This window comes from Armigeres subalbatus, chromosome 1, assembly GCF_024139115.2.
Source record: "Armigeres subalbatus isolate Guangzhou_Male chromosome 1, GZ_Asu_2, whole genome shotgun sequence".
Classification (NCBI taxonomy): domain Eukaryota; kingdom Metazoa; phylum Arthropoda; class Insecta; order Diptera; family Culicidae; genus Armigeres; species Armigeres subalbatus.
In genome coordinates this window covers 299756852-299781887 of record NC_085139.1, presented here as the reverse complement: position 1 = coordinate 299781887, position 25036 = coordinate 299756852, and the positions used below count along the sequence as shown (strand labels likewise).

The window sequence follows — 25036 nt, the reverse complement described above, 5'->3', positions numbered from 1 at the left end:
CAACCTTGGCCACACATATTCTAATTCCAGCACAGTTCTGCAAAGGTACGTACCTGGTGCATCGAGTACACGGCCATGACCACCAGCACGTGCATGATGTTGTGCGAGTTGAGATAGATGTCCACACTGCCGGGAAACCACTTTTCCGGTATGTGCATCGCACCAATCACGCCACCCACGGCCGAAACGGCGTCCTAAATGGAATAAAAGGAAATACGATAGGAGGTGAAAAGGAGAATCATTGTTGTGCAGCTTATAAGTCAGGAGGATTCTAATTAGGTTAGCGGCGATGAATGACGTCAAGAGGTCCACGTGAGCTGAGCATTATTTGTGAGTATTGTGAATGCGTTCAATTATTTCGCAAGATGGTTGGTATTAAGCCTCAAAGAAAAGCCAAACACAGCTTGAATTAAATACTTTGATTGAGGACACTCCTCACGGAATCCAGATTTCAAAGTACTCGCGTTTTCAAAGGCACACCACTTAATACGGAAGCAACGCACAACTGTCATTTTTATTATTTCAGCTGTGCTGCGTTGCAGCATGCGTTGAAATTTGGATTCCGTAAGGAGTGTCCTTAAGAATTATAAATAAACGCTCTGGAGATAATTTCAATTAAAAAGAATTATGTTTTCTTATGTTTTCGAATTTTAGAAGTTCTTCTGGAACCTAAGAGAGCCACATTACAGCACTTCCTGAAGATTGACTGAAAATATTTTTAAGACATTTCAGAGTAGCCTTTTTGGCTTGTTTCGGTTTGACCTATAACTCAAAATTGAAATAACCCGTTTGAGTGTACTGACACCTAGGCTGTTTAAGAGTCTGTTGAACCAGCCGAATAAACACGTGTGGTCCGCCTTGTTCAGTGCGTCTCAGTCGCCATCCAACGTGAATGTTAATCTGTTTGGGAATGTTCAGTTAGTAAACTCTAAGTAATGATTATGCAAACCTATACATGAGGATGAGTTTAGTGACGTGGTTTTCTACAAATATTTACTGTCATCAACATTAAGAGTTATGAAATCGCTGTCCACTGACCGGTAATCATCCCAACAAGTAACCGGAAAGAAATCCTTGGTTTCAGTATGCCGAACCCCCGCCGAACACAGAATTTTCATTCAAACAATAATCTTTACTAATAGGGAGCGGGACCATTTGGGCAGCACCCCTATTCCCGTCCGCAACGTTAATAACTCGACCACGTTCCAACCAAATAGCTTGATTGTTTGTACATTACTAGATATCGACAGAAACTAACCATGTTCGGGCCGATGGCACCCGAATGTGACGTCACATCTGGCATACTCAGTACATTTTTCAGACGTTTCACTCTGCTCGCCCACTGTGGGTGGTAATGTTTTGGTTATTTTTTCGACTAATACAGACATACAGTACTTTGCTGCATATGATCTCATAGCTGACGAATCAACCATTCGAAATTTCAGCAAATTTGACTTATTGCGCTTTTACTAAGGTAATTTAACCGTTGCAACATCGATACGTTGCTGGATCCAAAACTCAAGTTGCGGGTTGAAATGTTTTAAACTTGCGATGTTTGTCCCCAAATTATTCGAAATATACGCAAAAGTGCAATGGTTGTTGTGGGGAATAAAGTGAGTCTGAAAAATGCATTTGCATTTGTTGGTTACATTGATGGATAAAGTGGAACGTATTTCTTATTTCATGATAAAAATAATGAAATAAACTAAAATATTTAAAAATGACATTAATAGAAAAAATGTTAACGAATTTGAAATTCAATCGTAGTTGGCATTTGAAATGCCAGCATACTAAGAAGCTAATGAGAAGAAATTTGAAATTCAATCTCAGTAGGCTGACAGGAATTCTAGATGATTCGAACGGTGAAAATAAACGATCATTTAGTGTTATTTATTTGAGGCGTGAACATGCGAATTATCCTTCGGTGTTCCGCGCTTGTTTTCGTTGGTAAAAGGCAAATCGGAAGACGGATTTGCTTGGCTACGACAATGACGTAGTCGTTGCTCCCTACAAGGTAAGAAAGGTCAGCAGTAGAAAAAAAGCTGAATGAGGCAAAAAAATATGGTAAGCCTCCGACGCCACTAAGAGGTAACTAGACCAAAATCCGGGCCAAAATTATATTTCGGCGTTTTCATAGTAACAAACGATTTTCGAACATTTTTACAGGTGCAAATTCACCTACCAGTGATAAATTTCCTTTCTTAATATGTTCAAAAATTAAATTATCAACTGATACAGAAGCGACAGCTCTATGACAGTTCATTTTTTACTCACTTTTGTCCTTAATTCGCGTGGGAAACGTAAAAAATGAAAAATCTCGCGTAGCATTTGATAAGGGCCTATTACAGAAAGGTAAACATTATTCGATTCAAAACATTAGATTTTCACAAGTTTATTATATTTTTAGCAGCGAAAGCTACCCAGAACGTACATTCAATACTGATTACTCACGCATAACATCAGTTGCATCGGAAACTTTGAAATTGATTAAACAAAAGTCTGGCTATTGTTTTTGCACCCTTATGGGTCGTTCATAAACTTTTTGCTTAAATCATCTTCATCTTACAAAAACATAGGATCGATTATTTTAGGAGAGGAAATGTTTCCCCAAGCAACCAGAAGTTCAGATTTTACTTAAATTTACTCTTAACCGAACTAATTGGTTCACTATGGTCCACATCAAGTTCCAAGCATCCTTAACGGAACTTTAAAGTTCACTTTTACGCTCCCACCATACAGAAAATTACTTAAAATGAGAGCTGATTAAGCCAAAATAGCCCTTCTTATCCCAACTTCTGGTTGCTTGGGTCATTCTATTTCCTGTTTTGGTCCTATGTAGAAGGTTGCCTCAAGTGGTTACTTCACTCAAGACCAAGTAGACTGCTTATTCTAATTGTTTCTATTTAGCTTGAAGTGGCACTTGCCCTTTGCCGTTTTATCCCCTACCCCATATTATTGCTTTGCTTCAACTTGTCTACATAATATCAACTATGATGTATTTAAGTTATATCGTCAATGCAATCGCCAAATTCAATACAATTGATATTTTGATTTTTCATAAGATTGGTTAGTGGGAATGAGATGAAAGATAATGGAGCATGCGCCATGCTTTGTAGAGATTTAAATGAGCAGCAGATGCCCCAAACTAACATTATTATTTGAGCGTTAGGTTACAAAATTGTATTAAAAAGTTTTTTTTAATCGGCTCCGTAACGCCCTACAGCATTTGAGCCTACCAAATGCACGAATGAATAACAAAAAACAGAGTATGTTACTATTGTATTCAATCATGTCTATGTGTCAAATGCCTCGAAAACCAGAAAATAATATCTGCGGAAATTTTTTGCCTATATACTGTTGAAAACAATGGCGGAAAATATGAAAACAACCTATTTTGAAGTTACTCGCAAATTCGTTTGCGGACGAGTGCGGATGATCTTTAACCCGCAATAGAAAGACGAAAGCCTATATTTTCATATGTGTACAATCTCGTAGCGGAATACGGGGGAGTACTTCTACTTTTTTAATAATGAAGTTTGTTTAAAAATGTCAAAAACTCCATGTTATTTGTGTTTATGAAAAAATATCTCAATGTTAAATATAATTCATTTCAACTCATGGAGGTCCTAGGGCAGTCTAATAATGATTTTTTTTGTACTATAAACCTAACATTATATATGTTGTTTAGATTAGCCAGCAGTGGTAACTGATCTTTGTCTTACGGCACGCTAAAAACCATTAAATTAACATGATTTTTTATAGGTTGTCATTAATACTAATAAGGAACAAACGTAAAAATTTCAATGACAAATAATGGCGATAATATTGAAGAATATTCAGAAAATCAAGACAAAATTTGTAAACAAAGATTCAAACAACGATTTGACGAATCTGATAGCTCTCCCACGCAAACCAACACCAACACCACCAATAATCGTCGTTTGAATCTTTGTTTACAAAAGCAGATAAGTCGTTTTGAAAATTTTGTCTTGAAATGTAATACCATGCAAAAGTTCAAAAAACGAGAAAGGGTTTTTGGTCAGCCATTTGTTCTAGCTACTCCACCGTGTGACGTCAAAAATATTGCAAAAAAAATGATAAGCTATGATTGGTGAAGGGTAAAAAAAAAGGCAAACTCCAGACGAGATATTACAAAAAATAGTTGTAGCCTCAGTCTGAAAAACTGGCAAAAAATAAAAGGCAAAAAAATAATGGTAAGCCTAAGTTGGAAAAGAGAACGCCAAAAAAAAAAAGATAAGCCATGATATGCTAAGGGCGTATTGAGATTCTCACGTCCGAATGTGTGAGTGACGATAAAAGGAAAACAAACACTCCTAGATGGTGCTACTCAGCAAAGTTTGGGTAAAAATGAGTATATTTCCATATATTTTTTGACTCCTTCGCAACCATTGTGATGACTCGATCAATTTTGAGGTTATGAGCAGAAGGAAAACAAACATGTATTTACACATGTCGAATTGCACATCAGTGTGCGAGCGTTAAACGTCACTCATCTCTATAGAAAGAGAGATAGAACGCGAGTAAATAATATGGCAAGAAAAAATTAAGAAAAGCCTTGGATTGGATTTGTTTTGGATTTGGATTGGATTTGGATTGGATTGGATTTGGATTGGATTTGGATTTCATTGGATTTGGATTGGATTTAGATTGGATTTGTTTTGGATTTGAATTAGATTTGGATTGGACTTGGATTTCATTGGATTTGGATTGGATTTAGAATGGATTTGGATTGGATTTAGAATGGATTTGGATTGGATTTGGATTGGATTTTGATTGGATTTGGATTGGATTTGGATTGGATTTGGATTTGGATTGGATTTGGATTGGATTTGGATTGGATTTGGATTGGATTTAGATTGGATATGGATTGGATATAGATTGGATTTGGATTGGATTTGGATTGGATTTGTATTGGATTGGATTTGGATTAGACTCGGATTGGATTTGGATTTCATTGAATTTGGATTGGATTTGGATTGGATTTAGATTGGATATGGATTGAATATGGATTGGATTTGGATTGGATTTGGATTGGATTTAGATTGGATAAGGATTGAATATGGATTGGATTTGGATTGGATTTGGATTGGATTTGGATTGGATTTGGATTGGATTTGGATTTGATTTGGATTGGATTTGGATTGGATTTGGATTGGATTTGGATTGGATTTGGATTGGATTTGGATTGGATTTGGATTGGATTTGGATTGGATTTGGATTGGATTTGGATTGGATTTGGAATCATGGGCAGTTTTGCCCACACCTTTACTGCAGCACATCGGTTCAAAATGTAACGGCAAATGCTCCAAATCAAGACACGATTTTAAACGATTCTTAATCGTTGGCGAGTTTTTATCACTTGATAATTTTTGAAAATTTGATTTTTCCCATCCCTCTCTGGGATACCCACCAAGTACCAAGCTTCACTGGTGCTAGGACGTTGTATACAACAAACAGACGCTACAAGCTCCCTCCCTCCTGTAGAACTCAACATATGTGAGTCATTCATGAGAAATCCTGGTGCTGCATCGTCGCATGTCTCCAAAGGGTCTAAACCAATAGATCGTTTCATTTTCACAAACTCTAACCGACTAAACCTAACGTAAAAACCCTGATTCATTCGCCTTGCGGTGTTGGTGCCTTTCTCGTGCGCTATAAAGGGTAAATTACATGTAAGAAATGTTTAAATAGCACTTCTATGTGGATAGCATCAATATTAACATATGGCTAAACTTATTTCAAGAATTCACGTCGAACGCTACTTGATGCGAAAAATCGTATGAGTATTATTGTCAACGAGTTATTTTTACTGTTCAAGATTTAGTGTTAGTATTTTAATCATAACTTCTGATCTGGCCCAATTTCAATTGGAAACGAAATGACAATGGGCAAGACGTTTTTATTTCGCGTTCAAAAAAGAGTTTTGGGCATAACTTCGAAGCCATAAGTCCATTTTAGCCAGTTTTCAAATGGAAACAATGAGTCAGAATTTTCCTTTGTATACCACTTGTTGACAACAAATCGGCTAAGGCTAAACGGGCGAGACTATTTTGGCGTAAGAAAATGAGTTTTGGCCATTTCTTTTGATTCCAGAGTCCGATCTGGCCAATTTCTAATAGGCACCAATGAGAGAGAATTCCCCGCGAACGCAACGAATGGAAGCAAATCGGTTAAGGGTAAGTAATAAAACGAAATTTCGAATGCAACTTGTTGCGAGCAAATCGGTTAAGAATAAGTGCCAAAAAAATGAGTGACACTTTTTAGCCGATTTTTCTGTGAAAAAATGTCGCTTAACTTTTCAAAAGGACCTAAGCATTTTTTGTTTGTTTTTTTTTTTTTTAAATCTTTATTGAAGTGTTTTTTAACAGCATTTTTTGTTTATTTTCCCGAGGGTGGGGTCCTCCGGAAGTTCCTCCGGGAATTCCTCCGGAAGTTCCTCCGGGAATTCCTCCGGAAGTTCCTCCGGGAATTCCTCCGGAAGTTCCTCCGGGAATTCCTCCGGAAGTTCCTCCGGGAATTCCTCCGGAAGTTCCTCCGGGAATTCCTCCGGAAGTTCCTCCGGGAATCCCTCCGGAAGTTCCTCCGGGAATTCCTCCGGAAGTTCCTCCGGGAATCCCTCCGGAAGTTCCTCCGGGAATTCCTCCGGAAGTTCCTCCGGGAATTCCTCCGGAAGTTCCTCCGGGAATTCCTCCGGAAGTTCCTCCGGGAATTCCTCCGGAAGTTCCTCCGGGAATTCCTCCGGAAGTTCCTCCGGGAATTCCTCCGGAAGTTCCTCCAGGAAATCCTCCGGAAGTTCCTCCGGGAATTCCTCCGGGAATTCCTCCGGAAGTTCCTCCAAAAATTCCTACGGAAGTTCCTCCGCGAATTCCTCCGGAAGTTCCTCCGGAAGTTCCTCCGGGAATTCCTCCGGAAGTTCCTCCGGGAATTCCTCCGGAAGTTCCTCCGGGAATTCCTCCAAAAGGTCCTCCGTGCATTCCTCCGGCACTCCCTCCGGGAATTCCTCCGGAAGTTTCTCCGGGCATTCCTCCGGAAGTTCCTCCGGGAATTCCTCCGGAAGTTCCTCCGGGAATTCCTCCGGAAGTTCCTCCGGAAGTTCCTCCGGGAATTCCTCCGGAAGTTCCTCCGGGAATTCCTCCGGAAGTTCCTCCGGAAGTTCCTCCGGAAGTTCCTCCGGAAGTTCCTCCGGAAGTTCCTCCGGGAATTCCTCCGGAAGTTCCTCCGGGAATTCCTCCGGAAGTTCCTCCGGGAATTCCTCCGGAAGTTCCTCCGGGAATTCCTCCGGAAGTTCCTCCGGGAATTCCTCCGGTAGTTCCTCCGGAAGCTTTTCCGGGAATTCCTCCGGAAGTTCCTCCGGGAATTCCTCCGGAAGTTCCTCCGGGAATTCCTCCGGAAGTTCCTCCGCGAATTCCTCCGGAAGTTCCTCCGCGAATTCCTCCGGAAGTTCCTCCGGGAATTCCTCCGGAAGTTCCTCCGGGAATTCCTCCGGAAGTTCCTCCGGGAATTCCTCCGGAAGTTCCTCCGGGAATTCCTCCGGAAGTTCCTCCGAGAATTCCTCCGGAAGTTCCTCCGAATTCCTCCGGAAGTTCCTCCGAATTCCTCCGGAAGTTCCTCCGTGAATTTCTCCGGAAGTTCCTCCGGGAATTCCTCCGGAAGTTCCTCCGGGAATTCCTCCGGAAGTTCCTCCGGGAATTCCTCCGGAAGTTCCTCCGGAAATTCCTCCGGAAGTTCCTCCGGGAATTCCTCCGGAAGTTCCTCCGGGAATTCCTCCGGAAGTTCCTCCAAGAAATTCCTCCGGAAGTTCCTCCAAGGAATTCCTCCGGAAGTTCCTCCGGGAATTCCTCCGGAAGTTCCTCCGGGAATTCCTCCGGAAGTTCCTCCGGGAATTCCTCCGGAAGTTCCTCCGGGAATTCCTCCGGAAGTTCCTCCGGGAATTCCTCCGGAAGTTCCTCCGGGAATTCCTCCGGAAGTTCCTCCGGGAATTCCTCCGGAAGTTCCTCCGGAAGTTCCTCCGGGAATTCCTCCGGGAATTCCTCCGGAAGTTCCTCCGGGAATTCCTCCGGAAGTTCCTCCGGGAATTCCTCCGGAAGTTCCTCCGGGAATTCCTCCGGAAGTTCCTCCGGGAATTCCTCCGGAAGTTCCTCCGGGAATTCCTCCGGAAGTTCCTCCGGAATTCCTCCGGAAGTTCCTCCGGGAATTCCTCCGGAAGTTCCTCCGGGAATTCCTCCGGAAGTTCCTCCGGGAATTCCTCCGGAAGTTCCTCCGGGAATTCCTCCGGAAGTTCCTCCGGGAATTCCTCCGGAAGTTCCTCCGGGAATTCCTCCGGAAGTTTCCCCGGGAATTCCTTCGGCAGTTACTTCAGCAATTCTTCTTGAATTTCTTCCAGTAATTCTTTCAGAAGTTCCTACAGTAGTTCCATATGGTATTCAAAAAAAAGAATTACTCCAAAGATTTTCTCGTCTACTTTCCCAGAAGGAACTTAATCTGAATTCCTTTCCAACCTCACATGGAATTCCTCTAAAGTCACGTACCACCCACCTACCTTGGACATTGTTTCGGAAATTTCTCTGAGATTTCTTCGGGAAACTTATATGGAAATTCCGGGAATTCTTCTAAGATTTATCTCGAAAATTGCTTTAGGAATTCCTTACTTTCAGAAATCCCTCCAGAAATCGCTCCATAAATTCTTCCCGAAATTTCTCTAGCTTTCGTTTTGAATCCCCCAGAAATTCTCCAAGCTATTCTGCAGATGATTCCATTAGAACTGCACCGTCTAATATATTTTTTAGGAATTATGTTCGAAGGATTTTTTTGTTTGTAATTATAAAAGAAATTCCTGGTTTGAATACCTAAAGTTTTTTTTTGCATATATTCTTGAAAATGTTTCCAACGGACCATCGAGTGGATTTCTCAATGAACTTCCTAGCGGAACTCTAAAAAATCTGAAAGAGACGATCTTCTAGAATGAATTCCTAGAAGAGTATCTGAAAAATCAAAGAGAAATGATAAACTACCAACTTGCCAAATAAAGGAATTTCCAAAAGAAAATATTTTTGAATTTCCAGACAAATTTCAAATAAAATTTAAAAATAATTTCAGACTAAAATCCCAAAGAAATTCTGTTTAGAATTTCCGTCGGCATTCTAGGAGCAATCCTCTAATTTGCTGAAGAATTTTAAGTTGCTGCCCCACATCTTCTGAAGGTAAAAATCTCACACTTTTTTTTCTAATTTTCCAGGGAATATCCTTCGAATATCTGAAGTTGCTCTGAATTTTTGGCTGATTTTTTTTCGGAAAACAATTTATATGGATTTTTTAAATTATTCCGAGACATCACTCTGAGTTTCTGCGAAAAAAATGTTATTATTTTCCAAGGATCATTTTTCATCATTTTGTTTAAGGACAAACCTCCCGAAATTCGAAACTTAATTTACTCTCGATTTCAAGGGCACTCAATACAACTGTCATTTTTATTATTTCAGCTTTTCAGCATCGCTTGAGGGGCTTTTCATTAAGCATATTTTTGAATTTCAATAAAAAAAAAACAAGTATCTTAAATTTTCTTAAAAACCGCTACTATAATAAGATTCTTTGTCAAATTTCCACGGAACACAATCATAATTTCTAGATAATTCACAAAATCAGCAAACGAATGTTGCAACTTTTTTGGAAAATTTCTCAAAATTGCGTACTGTTACTGTTGCGTTCACATAAACCTTAAATGCTGCCCAGTCGTAAAGACAGAACCTCTAATACTTTCAGTAATCTATAGAGGTTTGACTTTTCCTATGTTCCTATAATGATATAAGTAACCCGTTATTACTACTCAGCAATGGTAATAATCTCTTCAAACTGAGCGCTTCTATAGAAACATCGATTAAGCTTTCATCGCTACTCACCAGCGCCACCTTCTGGACACTACAGACGAAACAAAACAGTAATTACAAAAGTCACGTAATGGCCATTCCTCGACAAGTCATTAAATATAGAAATCTGATAATTAGGCATTCCAGCGGCGACCGATGGTGGAGCGAGCTTTTCCGACGCTCGTTTGCTGCTTCCTTCGCTCATTTACGATACCAAACGTCCTACTTCGTCCTGAAACTTGCCACCTTTATTGGTTGTATCAGTTTCAATTCACGTCGCTCCATCGTACACGTGGATCAACGTATGATTGAAGATTAGCAGACGTATTTTTCCACGGTTGGAAAACAAAAAGGAAAATCGTCGGCCAAGTCGAAGCTGTCGACTAAGCATTGTGTCTATTTGTCTGTGCGATGGTCGTCAACGTACACCGACCACCATAAATTCGTAATGCCGTTTTCCACCCCTATAATGTATTATTTATTCGTCTGTATGTCTGATAATCGATTGCGATAGGCATCAGGCAATCCAGCAGGACGTCGGACGTCGACGTTTTGAAAATTGTTCTCGAAAACACATTATAAAATAATAGCTCCGCTCGGTGAAAGGATGCCGGAAGTGGGAACCGTTACGGGAGTTGGCACCGATTCCGGTGCAGCATTACCTGCAGAAATACGTGTGTCAGCGAGGAGGGATTCCCGCCGCCCAGCTTCGATATCCGCAGCAGTGTCAGCATGATTCGCATCATAAAGGGCAGCCCGAAGCAGAGCCGCCGTTGCCACGGAGAGGATGCCGTCATGGCCTGATGGAGAGGTGTGAAATGCGAGAAAGGAGGCAGGTTATTGCAAAGGTTACTCCGATGCCTATGTGCCTATGAACATCCATGATGCAGTAGGTGGCACTTACCTTGAACAGGCCCCAAATGCACAATAGCGAGTACGATATGATGAGAAGCCACTTGAGCGGCCAACTCAAGCAGAAGACCGTCGCCGTTACCATCGGGAGGGCACCTGGAATGTAGAAATCGCAATATGGTTAGAGGAAACTATTCTGAATCCGGCGAAGCAATGGAAGTAAGAAAGTAAATGCAGCTGGTTGATTTTTTATATTTTGGAATCCTGGAATTTATTACACATCATCTCTTTTACCTTTTACCTCGACAAAACATATTTATAGACGTGGTAGTTGAAATGATGATATACTGACACACTTAGGTGAATCTATTTTTTCATCTTGGCCCCGAAGGAGCAGTTTTATGTTGCATCGTTTGAATATGTAGGTGGCGCATGGTTCATCAGAAGTGGCTGTATTACGCTGGAAAAGTTATTTCCGTTATTCCTGGAAAGGTCATCTAGAGGATGCAACTGTTTTGTAAACTAACGCCATTATATAAATCGTTGGGAAAATAGACTGCCATCGGGGGTAACAATGGATTATTAAGCTGGGATAGTTTGAAGATCCGAAGTCAAAACCGCTTAATAAAGGTTCTTATTTTTTTTCTCTTTTTTCGTTCAACCGAGGTTGTACCGAAAGGCTATTATTTCACACCAAATACATTTTATAGAAGGCTCAGAGACTCGTGGTGTTATTCACCAATCATTCTTCTTCTTCTTATTGGCATTACATCCCCACACTGGGACAGAGCCGCCTCGCAGCTTAGTGTTCATTAAGCACTTCCACAGTTATTAACTGTGAGGTTTCTAAGCCAAGTTACCATTTTTGCATTCGTATATCATGAGGCTAACACGATGGTACTTTTATGCCCAGGGAAGTCGAGACAATTTCTAATCCGAAAATTGCCTAGACCGGCACCGGGAATCGAACCCAGCCACCCTCAGCATGGTCTTGCTTTGTAACCGCACGTCTTACCGCACGGCTAAGGAGGACCCCGTCACAAATCATACCATGCACCAATATGGTGTAGGGTGAATCCGCGTGAGATGCCACTCCTTTTTAAAACAAACTGTTAAATTGAAACTCTAATTATTGTTTTTTATAGTTTAGGGATCCAACTACATAGTGTACAAGTGCCTGCCTAGGATGTGCTGGGGTTTTACAGTAGAAGCATAAATACTAGAACGCTAGAGGCGCAGTAGTCAATCAAATCATTTTTCCAAGTTATGCTTCAACAAGCTTCATTTCGCCATAATGTATGAATCATGTTGTAGTGCATGCTTTGTATCACCACCAACATTGGTTTGACACTTGTAATACTGGTACTTCGGCTGCCAGATCGAAGTAACCTACATTTTAGTCACGCGAACAGTAACGACATTATTTGGTCGGGGTTCAGCCAAATCACACCAAGCGCCAACGAAAAATTACCGAATTTTCTGCTCAAACTTTCGTTCAGCAGATTTAATTGATCGCAAATCGCATCGAATATCCCTCAACCCCATAAAAGAGGATATCCTACTGCAAATGTATGATTAAATTGATATGAAACTATTTCCGTTGTCCTTGGTCGAACAAAATATCACAAGTCAGTCTAAAAGCCGCTTGGTGCGGTTTGGCTGAACCCCGACCGTTTAGCAATCTTATACTTTTGAATCGACTGGTTTGACAGTGGAGTCTGTTAAACTTCTATAAAAAGCTGCACGTCTTCGCAAGTAGGCTCCGCCAAAGTGTGGGACGCTAAACAGACCTGACACGACGGCCCTCCGACGAGACAGGAGGTTTGCGCAGGCCCAATAAGTTGCCTTTTGAACCAATCGTTACGAACAACCTAGGAGATAATAAGACTCGATACCTCGATACGAAGAATACAGCATAGGCGAGATGCGAGATGACTGCACCAGCGCACGAGGGCGAACAAGGAACGATACAAACTGGCGCGTAAGGGATAAAACTCGATTTTCGGAGGAAAAAGCGCCAGCAGGAAGAGACGGAACAACTGTTCCGCGCTAATAACGCACGAAAGTTATATGATAAGAACGGTTTCACGTAAGGGCCACTTGCCACAAGCCAATGTGAGCCATCCACCACGAGTTTGTATCGATGGTGACGAAATCAAGGCGTTTGGAAAATTCGTGTACTTATGGGCCAAACACAATTGATACGTTTGCGTGCGTTTTGACAGTTTTCCCATGGGAAAACTGTCAAAACGTACGCAAACGTATCAATTGTGTTTGGCCCATTAGGCTTACTGGTGACCTCCGATAACTCAACCAGCAGAGAAATTCAAAGACGCATCGTGGCAGGAAACCGTACGTACTTTGGAATCCGCAAGCCGCTCCGATCGAATAGAGTTCGTCGCCGTACCAAACTGACTATCTACAAAACTAATTTTAATTTTCGGATTGGCTTTCAGTTACGAGAGATAGCGTTGACAATTTTATTTCATCGTCGTCGTTTCGATCCGGGAAAGGGATTTTCTTCAGGGCTCGATGATAGTAAATTTGTTAACCACCGCTACTTTCTTACGGAGGTTTGTCTTATTCTGTTTCATGAGAAACGTTGCTGACCTCATCTTCTCTATATATAAAAATGAGTTTTCTTTTCCTTTGAGGCAATATAACTCACGAACAGATTGACCGATTTTGAAGATTTTCTCACTAATAGATTCGCCTTCGGATCAGCTGTGTTTATATATGTACACTGACTTCACAATCATGGGTCACGCACTTATATGAGTCATTTTCATTTGTCCTACATTCAAAATGGGGCCATATATGTAGGGTTAGTGTACTAAGAGTTGGTAAAGTTGAGTGGGAAATTGGAAAGATGTCAAAATACAACGTTTTTATGAGTTCTGAAAAGAGGGATTATGGGTCAAACACAATTGATACGTTTGCGTGCGTTTTGACAGTTTTCTCATGGGAAAACTGTCAAAACGCACGCAAACGTATCAATTGTGTTTGGCCCATTAGGCTCGAACTGAAATCAATCTAGAGTACGGCGCTGCAGTGAACAAAATGGTGGAATGAATAATCGTAACGTATTTAAAATTAACTTTCGAATTTATGGGGTTTGATTGGTATAGGTATTGATAATGTAAACGTCAACATCATACTATAAAGAATTATTAGCGATTTGTTTTCAAAACTTCTGAAAAAAAAAAACCAATAATTAAATGCATAATTATAATCGCTTTGTTTCTAACTATTAAACCCTTGTTTACTCAAGCAAATGTAGGGAATTTATAGATTTTAGAAATTATTTTTGCAATTTCTGATCATAATACCTGGTTTACAGTTCGTCTTTGAGCGATAAAACGGCCTACTTTTCTATACCAACGAAATGGGTGCTTTAATGACCTTTATGCAACTCAAATGAGATGCATAAAATCCATTATATCACTCATTTGGGTGCTATAATGAAAAACCAACAGAAGAGCAGTAGTTACATGACTACATTTTACTGAATTAGCTTGGGCAAGTCTTCAAATAGTTCCAATAGCGTCGCGTAATAAATTAAATAATTTGATGAATGACATGACATCAGAATTTTCCGGCCTCAGGGGTTTTGAACCACCACAGAAGCATATCTTTCCTTCTAAAACCTTCACATGCAAGATTTGGTTCCATTTGCTTGATTAATTCTCGAGTTATGAAGAAATTTCTGTTTCATTTGTATAGGAGCCCACCTTTCCAAAGCGGGGAAGGGTCTCGAACCATCTTAAGAACCTTCCCCGGCTCCAAAAACCTCTGCATACAATTTTTCACGCTGATCGGTTCAGTAGTTTCCGAGTCTATAAGGTTCAGAAAGACAGAAATTCATTTTTATGTAAGGTACCCCGGGGCAAGTGGGACCTAAAAAAACGCTAGTTCAGCAAAATTGTTAAAGCATACTTGGAAAACAAGGTATTTCAGAACATTAACCACGGATACATCATTATATGCTTCCATTGTTGAAGTGCAGAGGTGTTGGAAGCCATTTATTCAATTACAAAAATATTGGTAGTGCTAGAAATAAATTTACCGTCAGGACCCACTTACCCCTTCAAACGGGGCAAGTGGGACCTATTCTGTTTTCTACTGTCGAACGAAACTAATTTGAGGAATGTAGATATATTGTTCATATTATTTCTGAGCATTAGTATTTTAAGATCATGGATGGAGATTGATTGCATGTCGAACTTTATTTTTGCAACAAAAAAGGGATTACATATAATGTTAGCGTATATGAAAACAAAACAACAGCCGATTTATTGTTTAGTTGACTGTTGTCTTGTTTTCTATTATCTTATTTTTATACCAAAAGTTTTAGGTGGCAAGGATAAACAAATCTTTATTTACTTTTCGTATGAATAAATATTTCTCTATTAAGAACACAAATTATGACATAAATCAGTACTTCAGAAGAAACGTTTTTATTCAGGTGATGCGCAGTGTTTTAATTTGTAACAGAACAAAATTGCCAATTTGTGTGTTAAGCACTTTAAGCACTCTTAAAATTTGATGCGATGTTTGGAAATAACAGAACACAAGACAAATCCTGTTGACCTATTGTAGAATAAATAGATTGTTTGGACTGTAAACGGAAGAATATCGCATAGTTATAGCCATTGCTCTTCTTCATGCGGGAGATAATTTTCAGAACGTAAAATACACAGTTGGTAAATAACTGTACAATACTTTTTAACAACGAAATCAAACTGCATCTGATTCAGATCCGTATGATATATGAATGACGAAGTTATTTTTCACTAGACAACCATCTAAAAACAATTAAAATAGATTATCGAAAATGTTGTTCAAATATGTCCCACTTGCCCCATGTATGTTAAAAGTCAAGGGTAAATGAAAATTGCAGATTTTGGCTTTAATTAAAAAATTTAAATCGTTTTCGATGTCACACAATTATTTATTGGCTCAAAATATTCACATTCCACATCAATGATAAATTTAGAAACGGCTATTTAGTTTAAAATCCATTGAACTAAAATAAATGTAACAGATTTTTCCGGTAGTTAAAAGTCATGATCAAGCAATAGCATTAGTATGGTGCCTTAAATGGTTTTGATTCCAAATATTTTTGTGTCGGGTGAATTCGTTGATAGTTCTGCTCCAACTTCCTAGAACATTGTTACCATTAAAAACGTTCACCTATTCATCTGCAGTCATAGTACCCACTTACCCCGTATTCTCACTTGCCCCGGGGTACCTTATATAGATATTCTTCTGGAAATTATTTTTTGCGCAATATTTTAAAACATTTACATGTAATACGGCAAAATTTCCTAATTTAAAATGAATATCAGCACCATTGCTGAATGTGCATCATTCAATTGCCAATGCCTGCTGAATGAAAATTATTATTTTCTATTTATTTATTTTTTTGCTAAGGAATCAGAACTGTTTTTGTTGTGGATTATTAAACCAATCACTTTCCCTGGATGAGCAGATTAAATCTCTCTGGGCTAATTTTATTATTCTTCATCCACCACCACTACCCTCGCAGCCTCTAGCCGTGAACTCCGAGCGATGCGATGGGCGATTGCATCGATCGCAACCGACACCACTGCATCCGGCATAGAATGGCAAAAAAAGAGCCCTCTTCTTTCATGCACACTCGCAGCATCGGGAGCTCTCCCGCTGGCGACTGCAATCTGTGTAGGTAAAAAAATGCAAGAAAAAATGCGGGAGCGAAAAGCACGTCAGTAAGCGCTACTGTCACAAACTGTAATGACTCGCGCACGAAAGGCACTGCTTCTTTTATGCACAAAGTAAATCTTGCGGTGGATCCGAAGGCACGTGGCAATGCATTCTGATGTCCGTGTTAGGAATGCACGAGATTGATTATATAGGGGAACTGTACCGGTTTTGGTCATGTTCCTAATTTGACCAATTTTGCGAATAACTCCAAAAATAAAGCAATTCACGAGGGTTTTATTAGTTCCAACAAGAGATATATAGTTACGTTGTCATGAACGTGATAAAGTTTTTAAAAAATAATTCTAAGTTCGATTCACATTCACTATTTATTCGAGTTCGTTATACACTTGATGTTTTACAAATTTTAATTGTCTACACTTGGACGTGTTGTCCCTATCGAATGCCGCACTGAACTGATCGCCCTGACTGAAGCTACCTAGTTACCTGGCTATGGCCGCCTAACTGGAAACTGCTGCTTCAGCGGAATTCCTGGTTCGTCAATTGGGTCCCGGCTGATGCAACCTCGATGGCCGGATGTTTACTGCAACGTCAGCGTACCTGTGGCTAACCTTTGGTTGGTAACCAAATAGCTGACGTCTCCACGTGCCGGATGCAACGGTGACTTTCTGCTAGCGCGTACTTTGCTGACGTCTGTGCATACGCGATAGAGGCTGTTAGGATGCGTACATAACTTCCCCTTATTAGATTGAACCGTCTCGGTTCAACCCTAGATGCGAAGTATCTGCAACTTTGACTGCTGGAATGCGTATCGTCAGTTTCAGCTTAAGTTTACGAACTTCTCTTATGAGAAAAGTGAAGAAAACTATGACGAGGCATGTGATCAAAACTATGGCTCCAATGTTGAATGCTCTAGTCCTTTCGGTAACGGTTTCTAGATGTTCTAGCTTACGACGATTATGTACGTGTAGTTGTTCCAAATTATCGATGGGTTCTGCTAGTATTTCTGATTCATTGACGTTCACTAAATGAAGTGGGAGTATAACAGGTTTAGTTTCCCTTTGAAAGATTTGCTGTTGAAGTGCTTTCCGTTGAGAGTTACGAGGCAATCCTTGAATGATACGAGAAATGTTCCTGTCAGATTTCTCAGGCCAAAACCACAACTGTTCTGTATGAGGGTGGGTTTAACGGAGTTTTTATCAGTACTCCAAGATTTTCAACTGTTTTGAATTCCGAAATTGTTGGTGACTTTGTAAAGGTACATGTACCTGCGTTTCCTCGTAATATTGGATGAAGACATTTGTCGTTGGAGACGTTAAAGAGGTTTTGTAAATCGCAAATACTGCGTTTCTCGATGTTCGTACATGGATACATTACCAGATACGACTCGTTGTTGCCAATAATAGCACTTGTAGCGTTTAGCGCTATAACTTTGTTATGTATAGGAATAGTTTCCAGCTGAAGTTGTACATAATCTCCTCGTCTAAGCTTAGGAATTTTAATAAGGACTATTATGTCTGAGTTGTTATGAAAAGCTACCGGTTCCAAAAACTCGTAAGTTTGATCAAAGCTTTCAATCGTTATGCCTTGTGATTCTAGTAGTTGCGTTGCAAATTCCAGTTCTGAAGGTTGTAAGAACGTTTTCGATATTATACCCAGTTTCGACAATTGTATGGATTCGAAGATTGTTGCAAGCTGGTGTTGGATCATGTCGATGTTGAAGATGATGCTGTGTATATGTAGAATGTGTTTCCAGTCAATTGGCCGGTCTAAACTCAACCTAGCTTGTTTTATGATACTATCTATTTCTCTAGACTGCCTGTAAGCCTGTTTTGTTAAATTGTTTATTCTGTTTTCAAAAGCTCATTTATCCTGACCTGTTCATTGTTCTCTGTAACTAAAGCATTATTAGAGTGTTTTAAGGATTCTAATTGATTTTCAATTTTAAGCAAATCTTCGTTATCAAGGTTTCCAGTAATCATTTTTATAGTAGATCCAAGAAAGTTGAGAGATCGTTTTGTTCTTCTTCGTTTTACAGTAAGATTTTCAAGTATAAAGTTGGCTTGACTATGCTTTTGTTTCAAAATGTTGACTATTTCTTCAATATTTGGATTTTCTTCTAGATTTTTAATAATAGATTCGTATTGTTTTAAAATAATTCTGTATGAGTATAAATTGAACTTGTGAAATAATGTGTGGAAACCTTCTTTCAAGAAAACGGAATTAGTTCTGAAGGCAACTATGCCTGGATTTTGGTTTAGGTCGAGGATTTCCATATATGAGGAACTGGTGAGGTCACACAATAAAATTACAGTGTAACAATAGGTGATTATCATTTTGGGTGTCATCTTTAAGCTGTAAAGAAATATTGAAACAAAAAGAAAATAATGGGGCTATTAGTTTTCGTTTTAGTTTAGTTTTATGGATCTTTCTTCCGCTCTCGTCGATTATATTAGTTTCTCTGTTTTCTGTTACTTTGAGTTTCTGGTATCTCGGTTGATGTTTCAAATTGTTACGTTTCCTTTCGAAAACAGTGTCATTTAAAGAAAAATTCTCAGGTTCTTCTCTGTTTCTGTTGAGTTTTTCTAAATCTTTAAGCTTCTTTTGCGCATGTTGTTCCGAAAAGATCCTGTAAAATTCCTCTTTTTGTCTAATTCTTTCATCTAGATCCTCGGGTACGGGGTCTTCATTTTTAAAGCCAAAAAACAACTCTTTTGGGGTTAATTTCGTTTGGGAATGTATAGAGTCGTTGTAAATAGAGACTGCCAGATTTATTTTAGCCGTTTCTGACAAGTCTTTGGTTGAATCTCTAATACTCAAAATATTGTGCAATTCTCTTATTGTTCTGTGAACAATTTCAACTGTTCCGTTGGAGGAGGACTGCCCAACACTTGTATAATGATATTCGACATCGTTTTCTTCGAGGAAATCTCTGATTGTTGTGGAAGTAAATGAAGCTTCCTGATCCATGACGAGAAGGGAAGGTTTTCCAACATCAAATGTGAGAAGTGAGTTATAGCTTTTAGAATGTGTATAGCATTACGTGTCTTCAAAGGAATAGCCATTGTTAATCGTGAAAACTTATCGCATAGTGTTAGATAGTTCTTGTTGTTAATAATGAAAATATCCATATGTACAATTTGCAACGGCTTTGTAGGTGTTGCTGTTAGTTTAAATTGTTGTTTGTATGGTCTTCTTTCGTACTTAGCTGCTTGGCATAACCTGCAAATGTTAATAAATTTAGTAATTTTGGATTTCATGTTCGGGAAAAAGTATTTTCGGGATATGTGGGTTTTTGTCTCTGTAATTCCTCTGTGATTTGCGTTGTGTTGCCTTTGAATAATTAAGTCTTGCTCAAGTTCATCGGTGACGTCCTCTAGCAGTTGTTGAGTCCAAAATATTTTGAATGATTTCGCTCTGGAAAAATAATTCTTGTATATAGTTTGCAAATTACACAGTATCCTCTCACTACAATAAATTCCGGTAGTGCACTTATTAGTGGCGTATTCTTTTAAAATATTGATCAATGATGCAGGACCGAAATTTGTCTTTTTAATAATGATTCTATGGTAATTCCTGAATAAAGTGAAAGTCTCTTGGTTATCTTCATTTGCTTCTTCCAGAACGATTTGATTTCTAAAGTCGTTTAGAGGTCTCAATGTTGATGGTATAAAATCGTTGTCGTCAGTATCTGCAGAGTGTTGTGTAATGTCGTCGCTGGAAGATGAATTCACGTTTACTTCTATTTTCTCCTCTGGTCCAGGTTCAATTCGAGAAAGTGCGTCTGCATTTGTGTTCAATGTTCCTTTCTTGTACTTAATTTCAAATTCAAGTTCTTCTAGAGCAAGTTTCCAATGTAATAATCTTCGGTTCAAATCATTTTTTTGTCGGAGCCACACAAGTGGTTTGTGGTCCGTGCGTATTTCGAAGTGAGTGCCATAAATGTAGGGTCTAAAATGTTTTGTTGCCCAGACGATAGCCAACAGTTCTTTTTCAGTAGCAGAATAATTACATTCTGCTTCATTCAAAGTTCTTGACGCGTACGCAATTGGGTGTTCTTTCCCGTCTTCGAATTTTTGAGACAAAACGGCTCCGAGCGCGAAGTCGCTTGCGTCAGTTTCAAGGATAAATTTTCTATTGAAATCAGGGTATTTTAAAATGGGATCAGTTGTCAATAATCGTTTACAATCATTAAAACAACGGGTAAATTCTTCGTTGTGAATAATTTTCGCATCTTTCTTCAAACATTTGGTCAAAGGCTTCGTTAGCTTTGCGAAATCGCGAATGAATTTCCTGTAATATCCCAGTAAACCTAGGAAACCTTTGATTTGGGTAGTTGTCTTTGGAATCGGCCAACTAAGAATTTTTCAATTTTATTAGGATTGGGTCTAATGCCATCTTGAGTTATGATATGGCCTAAAATTCACATTCCTTCTGAAGGAATTCACACTTGTCAAGTTGGATTTTAAATTGGCTTGAGCAAGTCGCTGAAGAACTTTGTTTAAATTGTCAAGATGTTGCTGAAGTGAACTACCAAAAATTATGATGTCATCTAGGTAAACTAGACAACATTTTCCAATCAAATTTCCAAGAATATGATTCATTACGCGCTGGAAAGTTGCTGGCGCGTTTTTCAATCCAAAAGGCATGCGAATAAATTCGAAATGCCCTTGGTCCGTGCTGAAAGCGGTTTTTGGCCTGTCCTTTGGATGGACTTCAATCTGGTGAAATCCAGATTTTAGGTCCAACGTAGTGAAATATGTACTACGGCCAAGCCTATCAAGAATTTCTTCAATTCGTGGGATAGGGAATTTATCATCCACGGTTTTTTCATTTAGTTTGCGGTAATCTATGACAATGCGCCATTTCTTTTTACCGCTCGCATCAATCTTTTTTGGAACGATCCAAATTGGGGATGTCCAAGGCGAAATAGAATTCTGTATAATACCGTCTTCCAACATTTCATCTATCTGCTTTTCAACTTCTGCTTTGTGGACTTGAGGATATCTGTAAGTTTTTGTGTGGACTGGAATATCGTCCACTGTTCTGATCCTATGCTGAATTGTAGACGTGCAAGATAGTTTTTCAGAGTCCTTGTGAAGAATCGTAGAATATTTTGCAAGAGTTTTTAATAGTGCGGGTTTTTCTTCTGAATTTAGATGTTGACTCCTAATCATTTCTTCCAAATCAGGGTATGATGTATTAGACGAACGATGAAGATGATTTAAGTTCATATTGTTAATTTCTGCTACCTGTATAGTTTTAGCTGGATGTGTCCAGTAAAATGTAACCGCTTTACCAAAATTCCTAATCGGGGCGTTAACAAAGCCTTTTTCTGCGTGGTACAAACCTGATTGAATCACAGCATTATCAATTTTTATATCGTTAGGGAGGTAAACGTTGCCATTATCTTGAGAGACAGGGAGTTTAATTATTCTTGTTGAATTCTCGGTCAGCGTGATCTGCGGTGGGCCTAATTTTCTTATGTGCATATACACGGTGTTTTGGGGAAAAATTAATTGATGATTGCTCACGTCGATGAGTGCTTCGAAATCAGAAAGCGTTTCGTAACCGAGGATTCCGTCAAAGAATGTATGGAAATTTAAAAGATAGAAGGTGACTTTTTGTTTCAAGCCAAATAGTGTTGTAATAAACTTTTTATCGGTGGAGTTTTGCCCTGAAGTGTTTGAAATTCGAATTGGTTTACATTTTTCCTGTTTTAATTTTGGAATCAGACGCGGGGAGATGAAATTCTTATTTGAACCACTATCTACAAGTAACTTTACGTCTTTGCCGAAGAGTTTAATTATTACATAGGGTAAACCATTGATTGCATTTAAGTCAGCGTGTTGGAGTGAAGAGGAATTTGAAAATTTACACTAGAATCTTAAGCTTCTAATTCTTCTTCGGTGTCAGTGTTGTTAGTTTCCTCGTTATTATCCTGTTCAGCATCGTGATTGAATATTCTGTTAGAACGTAGCGAGGGATCAACTTCCATGGGAATAAATTTCTGCCTATCAGATGCACTTTTATGTCGCGTTGAGGATTGTGCTTCTGGATGTTTGTTAAATGACTTGTTGAAGGGTTTGGAGTTCCTATTGGAATGGGATTGTTGATCAAATACAGATTGTGTTTGTGTCTTAGTTTTTTCCGCGTTTTGGAACCTACACAAGAATGCATAGGCATCCTCTAAATCACTTGGCTGGGCGGTCTGAGCATAACCAAAGTATGGTTTACTAAGCCCGTTAATGAATGCTGCCAGACACTCTTGTTCTAAAAAGTGGTTTATTGCTTCCCAATGTGCCATGTATGTTTCGTTTTGTTTAGCTAAAGATTTCATGTTCACCATGATTTCTTTTGTGCGTTTGTAGTAAATATGCAAAGATTCGGTCATTTTCAATGACCAGAGCTGGGTCTGGTAAGTCGCAATGTTATTGCGGTCACCATATGCGCTTTGTAGAATTTCCGCTATCTCGTCAAAAGTAGTTGGGTTTCCATTTACGCATATCATATCTCGAGCTTTGCCCTCGACTTTGTTTATAACTGCCTGTTCGTAAACGGAAAATAAGTCCGCTGCTACGTGTGGTCGGCATAAGTTAAGAGCTCTCCTGGCTGTGTCTAGCCAGTGACTCAATTGTTTTTTATTCCCGTCGAATGATGGGATCATCCGAATGGGGTCAGAATTCTGAAGAAATCACTACGGCGTTCCTCCACAGCGGGGGCTTGCCTTTGTTGTTGTTGCAATTGTTGTTGCTGTTGTTGAAGGTTGATGTTCTCCGATTGGAGAGCACCAATTCTTTGCTCCAAACTTTGAATTTGATCAAAGAGGGCTTGAAAGTTAATGTTTTCCATATTTTCAGAGAATTTCAAAGCTCTTACTTTCGGAAAAGGATTAAATTTGGGCATAGAATTACACCAAAAAAATATATAGAAAAGGGAGGATTTACTCACGGTTCTTCGTCCTTGAAGGATTTAAATCCACCGCTTTAGTGCAGGATCCTAAACGGTTGACTCGAATCGCCTTCGTGTCGAGGGATGGCGTGTGTTGATTCTCGATGAATCTTCCTAGCCGGTCAGCCGCCGTTACGTGTTGAACTCTAGTTGGTTGTAAGTCACTGTTTTTCACAAAAAGTTCCACGTGTTGGGTTTTTCTGTTTTCACAGCACACTTTAACTTCACTCGTTAGGGTTTCTTCACTAAACCGTCGGACGAGCCGTACGACTGCGCCAGTTACGTTGTCATGAACGTGATAAAGTTTTTAAAAATAATTCTAAGTTCGATTCACATTCACTATTTATTCGAGTTCGTTATACACTTGATGTTTTACAAATTTTAATTGTCTACACTTGGACGTGTTGTCCCTATCGAATGCCGCACTGAACTGATCGCCCTGACTGAAGCTACCTAGTTACCTGGCTATGGCCGCCTAACTGGAAACTGCTGCTTCAGCGGAATTCCTGGTTCGTCAATTGGGTCCCGGCTGATGCAACCTCGATGGCCGGATGTTTACTGCAACGTCAGCGTACCTGTGGCTAACCTTTGGTTGGTAACCAAATAGCTGACGTCTCCACGTGCCGGATGCAACGGTGACTTTCTGCTAGCGCGTACTTTGCTGACGTCTGTGCATACGCGATAGAGGCTGTTAGGATGCGTACATAACTATATCTCTCCCGCTTCTACGCTGCTTTTAACTAATCAATTATTTTTGACAAATGTGTATTTTTAGGGTTGGCGAAATTAGGCACTAAGATGGCCAAAACCTGTGCCCTATGTAATTTTTATTGACTTTGACAAGAATTGAAATTTTCAATAGCTTACCATTAAAAATCTTAAGTTTCAATGAAGTTGGCAAATTGCTGAAGAGTGTCCGAGTCGATTATAATAATCTTAAAATATAAATCTTTAAAATCCATCGGAAGTTAAAGGCGCTAGTAACGTTCGAAATCTTCCCTTTCAGCGTAACGCTCTCGATTTCCAAAAATCTAAATGACACCCAGTATAGTAAAGAAAGACGTGGGTTTTCCGGGCTTCTGGATGGCTATCACCCTCACTTGCCTCCAATCATCTGGAACAATGTTGCACTCCAGAAACTGGTTGAACAGGCTCAATAAGCGCCTCTTCGCGACGTCTGGGAGTTTTTTAAGCAAATTGAACCTGATTCTATCCATCCCTGGAGCGGAATTGTTACATGAAAGGAGAGCAAGCGAGAATTCAATCATCGAAAAGGGGCGATCCATGTCATCCGTGTCAGCAAAAGCATCACGTAGCTCTTGTTTCACCGGCACCGAATCCGGACAAACTTTCTTTGCGAAGTCAAGTATCCACCGCGACGAGCTTTCACGATCTTCATTTACGGACGACGCGTTGCGCATTCTTCTCCCGACGGTCCACAGAGTTTTCATTGAAGTCTTGCGCGATAAACCTTCAACAAAAGTGCGCCAATATCCACGTTTCTTCACTTTGACCAGTTTCTTGAACTGGATCTCGAGCGCGATGTACCGTTTGTGAAGAACGATCGAACCGTGTTTCCGAAATTCTTTGAAAGCGGCGGATTTCTTGCGATAAAGTTATGTACACTCGACATCCCACCACGGACTGGG

At 39.7% G+C, this 25036-nt stretch overlaps 1 protein-coding gene across 4 annotated transcripts in view; it reads right to left on the bottom strand.

Annotated features, from left to right (window-relative positions):
- LOC134207797 (progestin and adipoQ receptor family member 4) overlaps positions 1-25036 on the bottom strand; it is a 100328-nt gene that overhangs the window by 4791 nt on the left and 70501 nt on the right. For all 4 annotated transcript variants that reach the window (XM_062683714.1, XM_062683715.1, XM_062683713.1 and 1 more), the window contains 3 exons: positions 10789-10892; positions 10547-10684; positions 54-194 (listed from right to left, as the gene is read on the bottom strand). In XM_062683714.1, coding sequence (XP_062539698.1) covers positions 54-194; positions 10547-10684; positions 10789-10892 — 383 coding nt within the window. The remainder of the gene's footprint in view (positions 1-53; positions 195-10546; positions 10685-10788; positions 10893-25036) is intronic.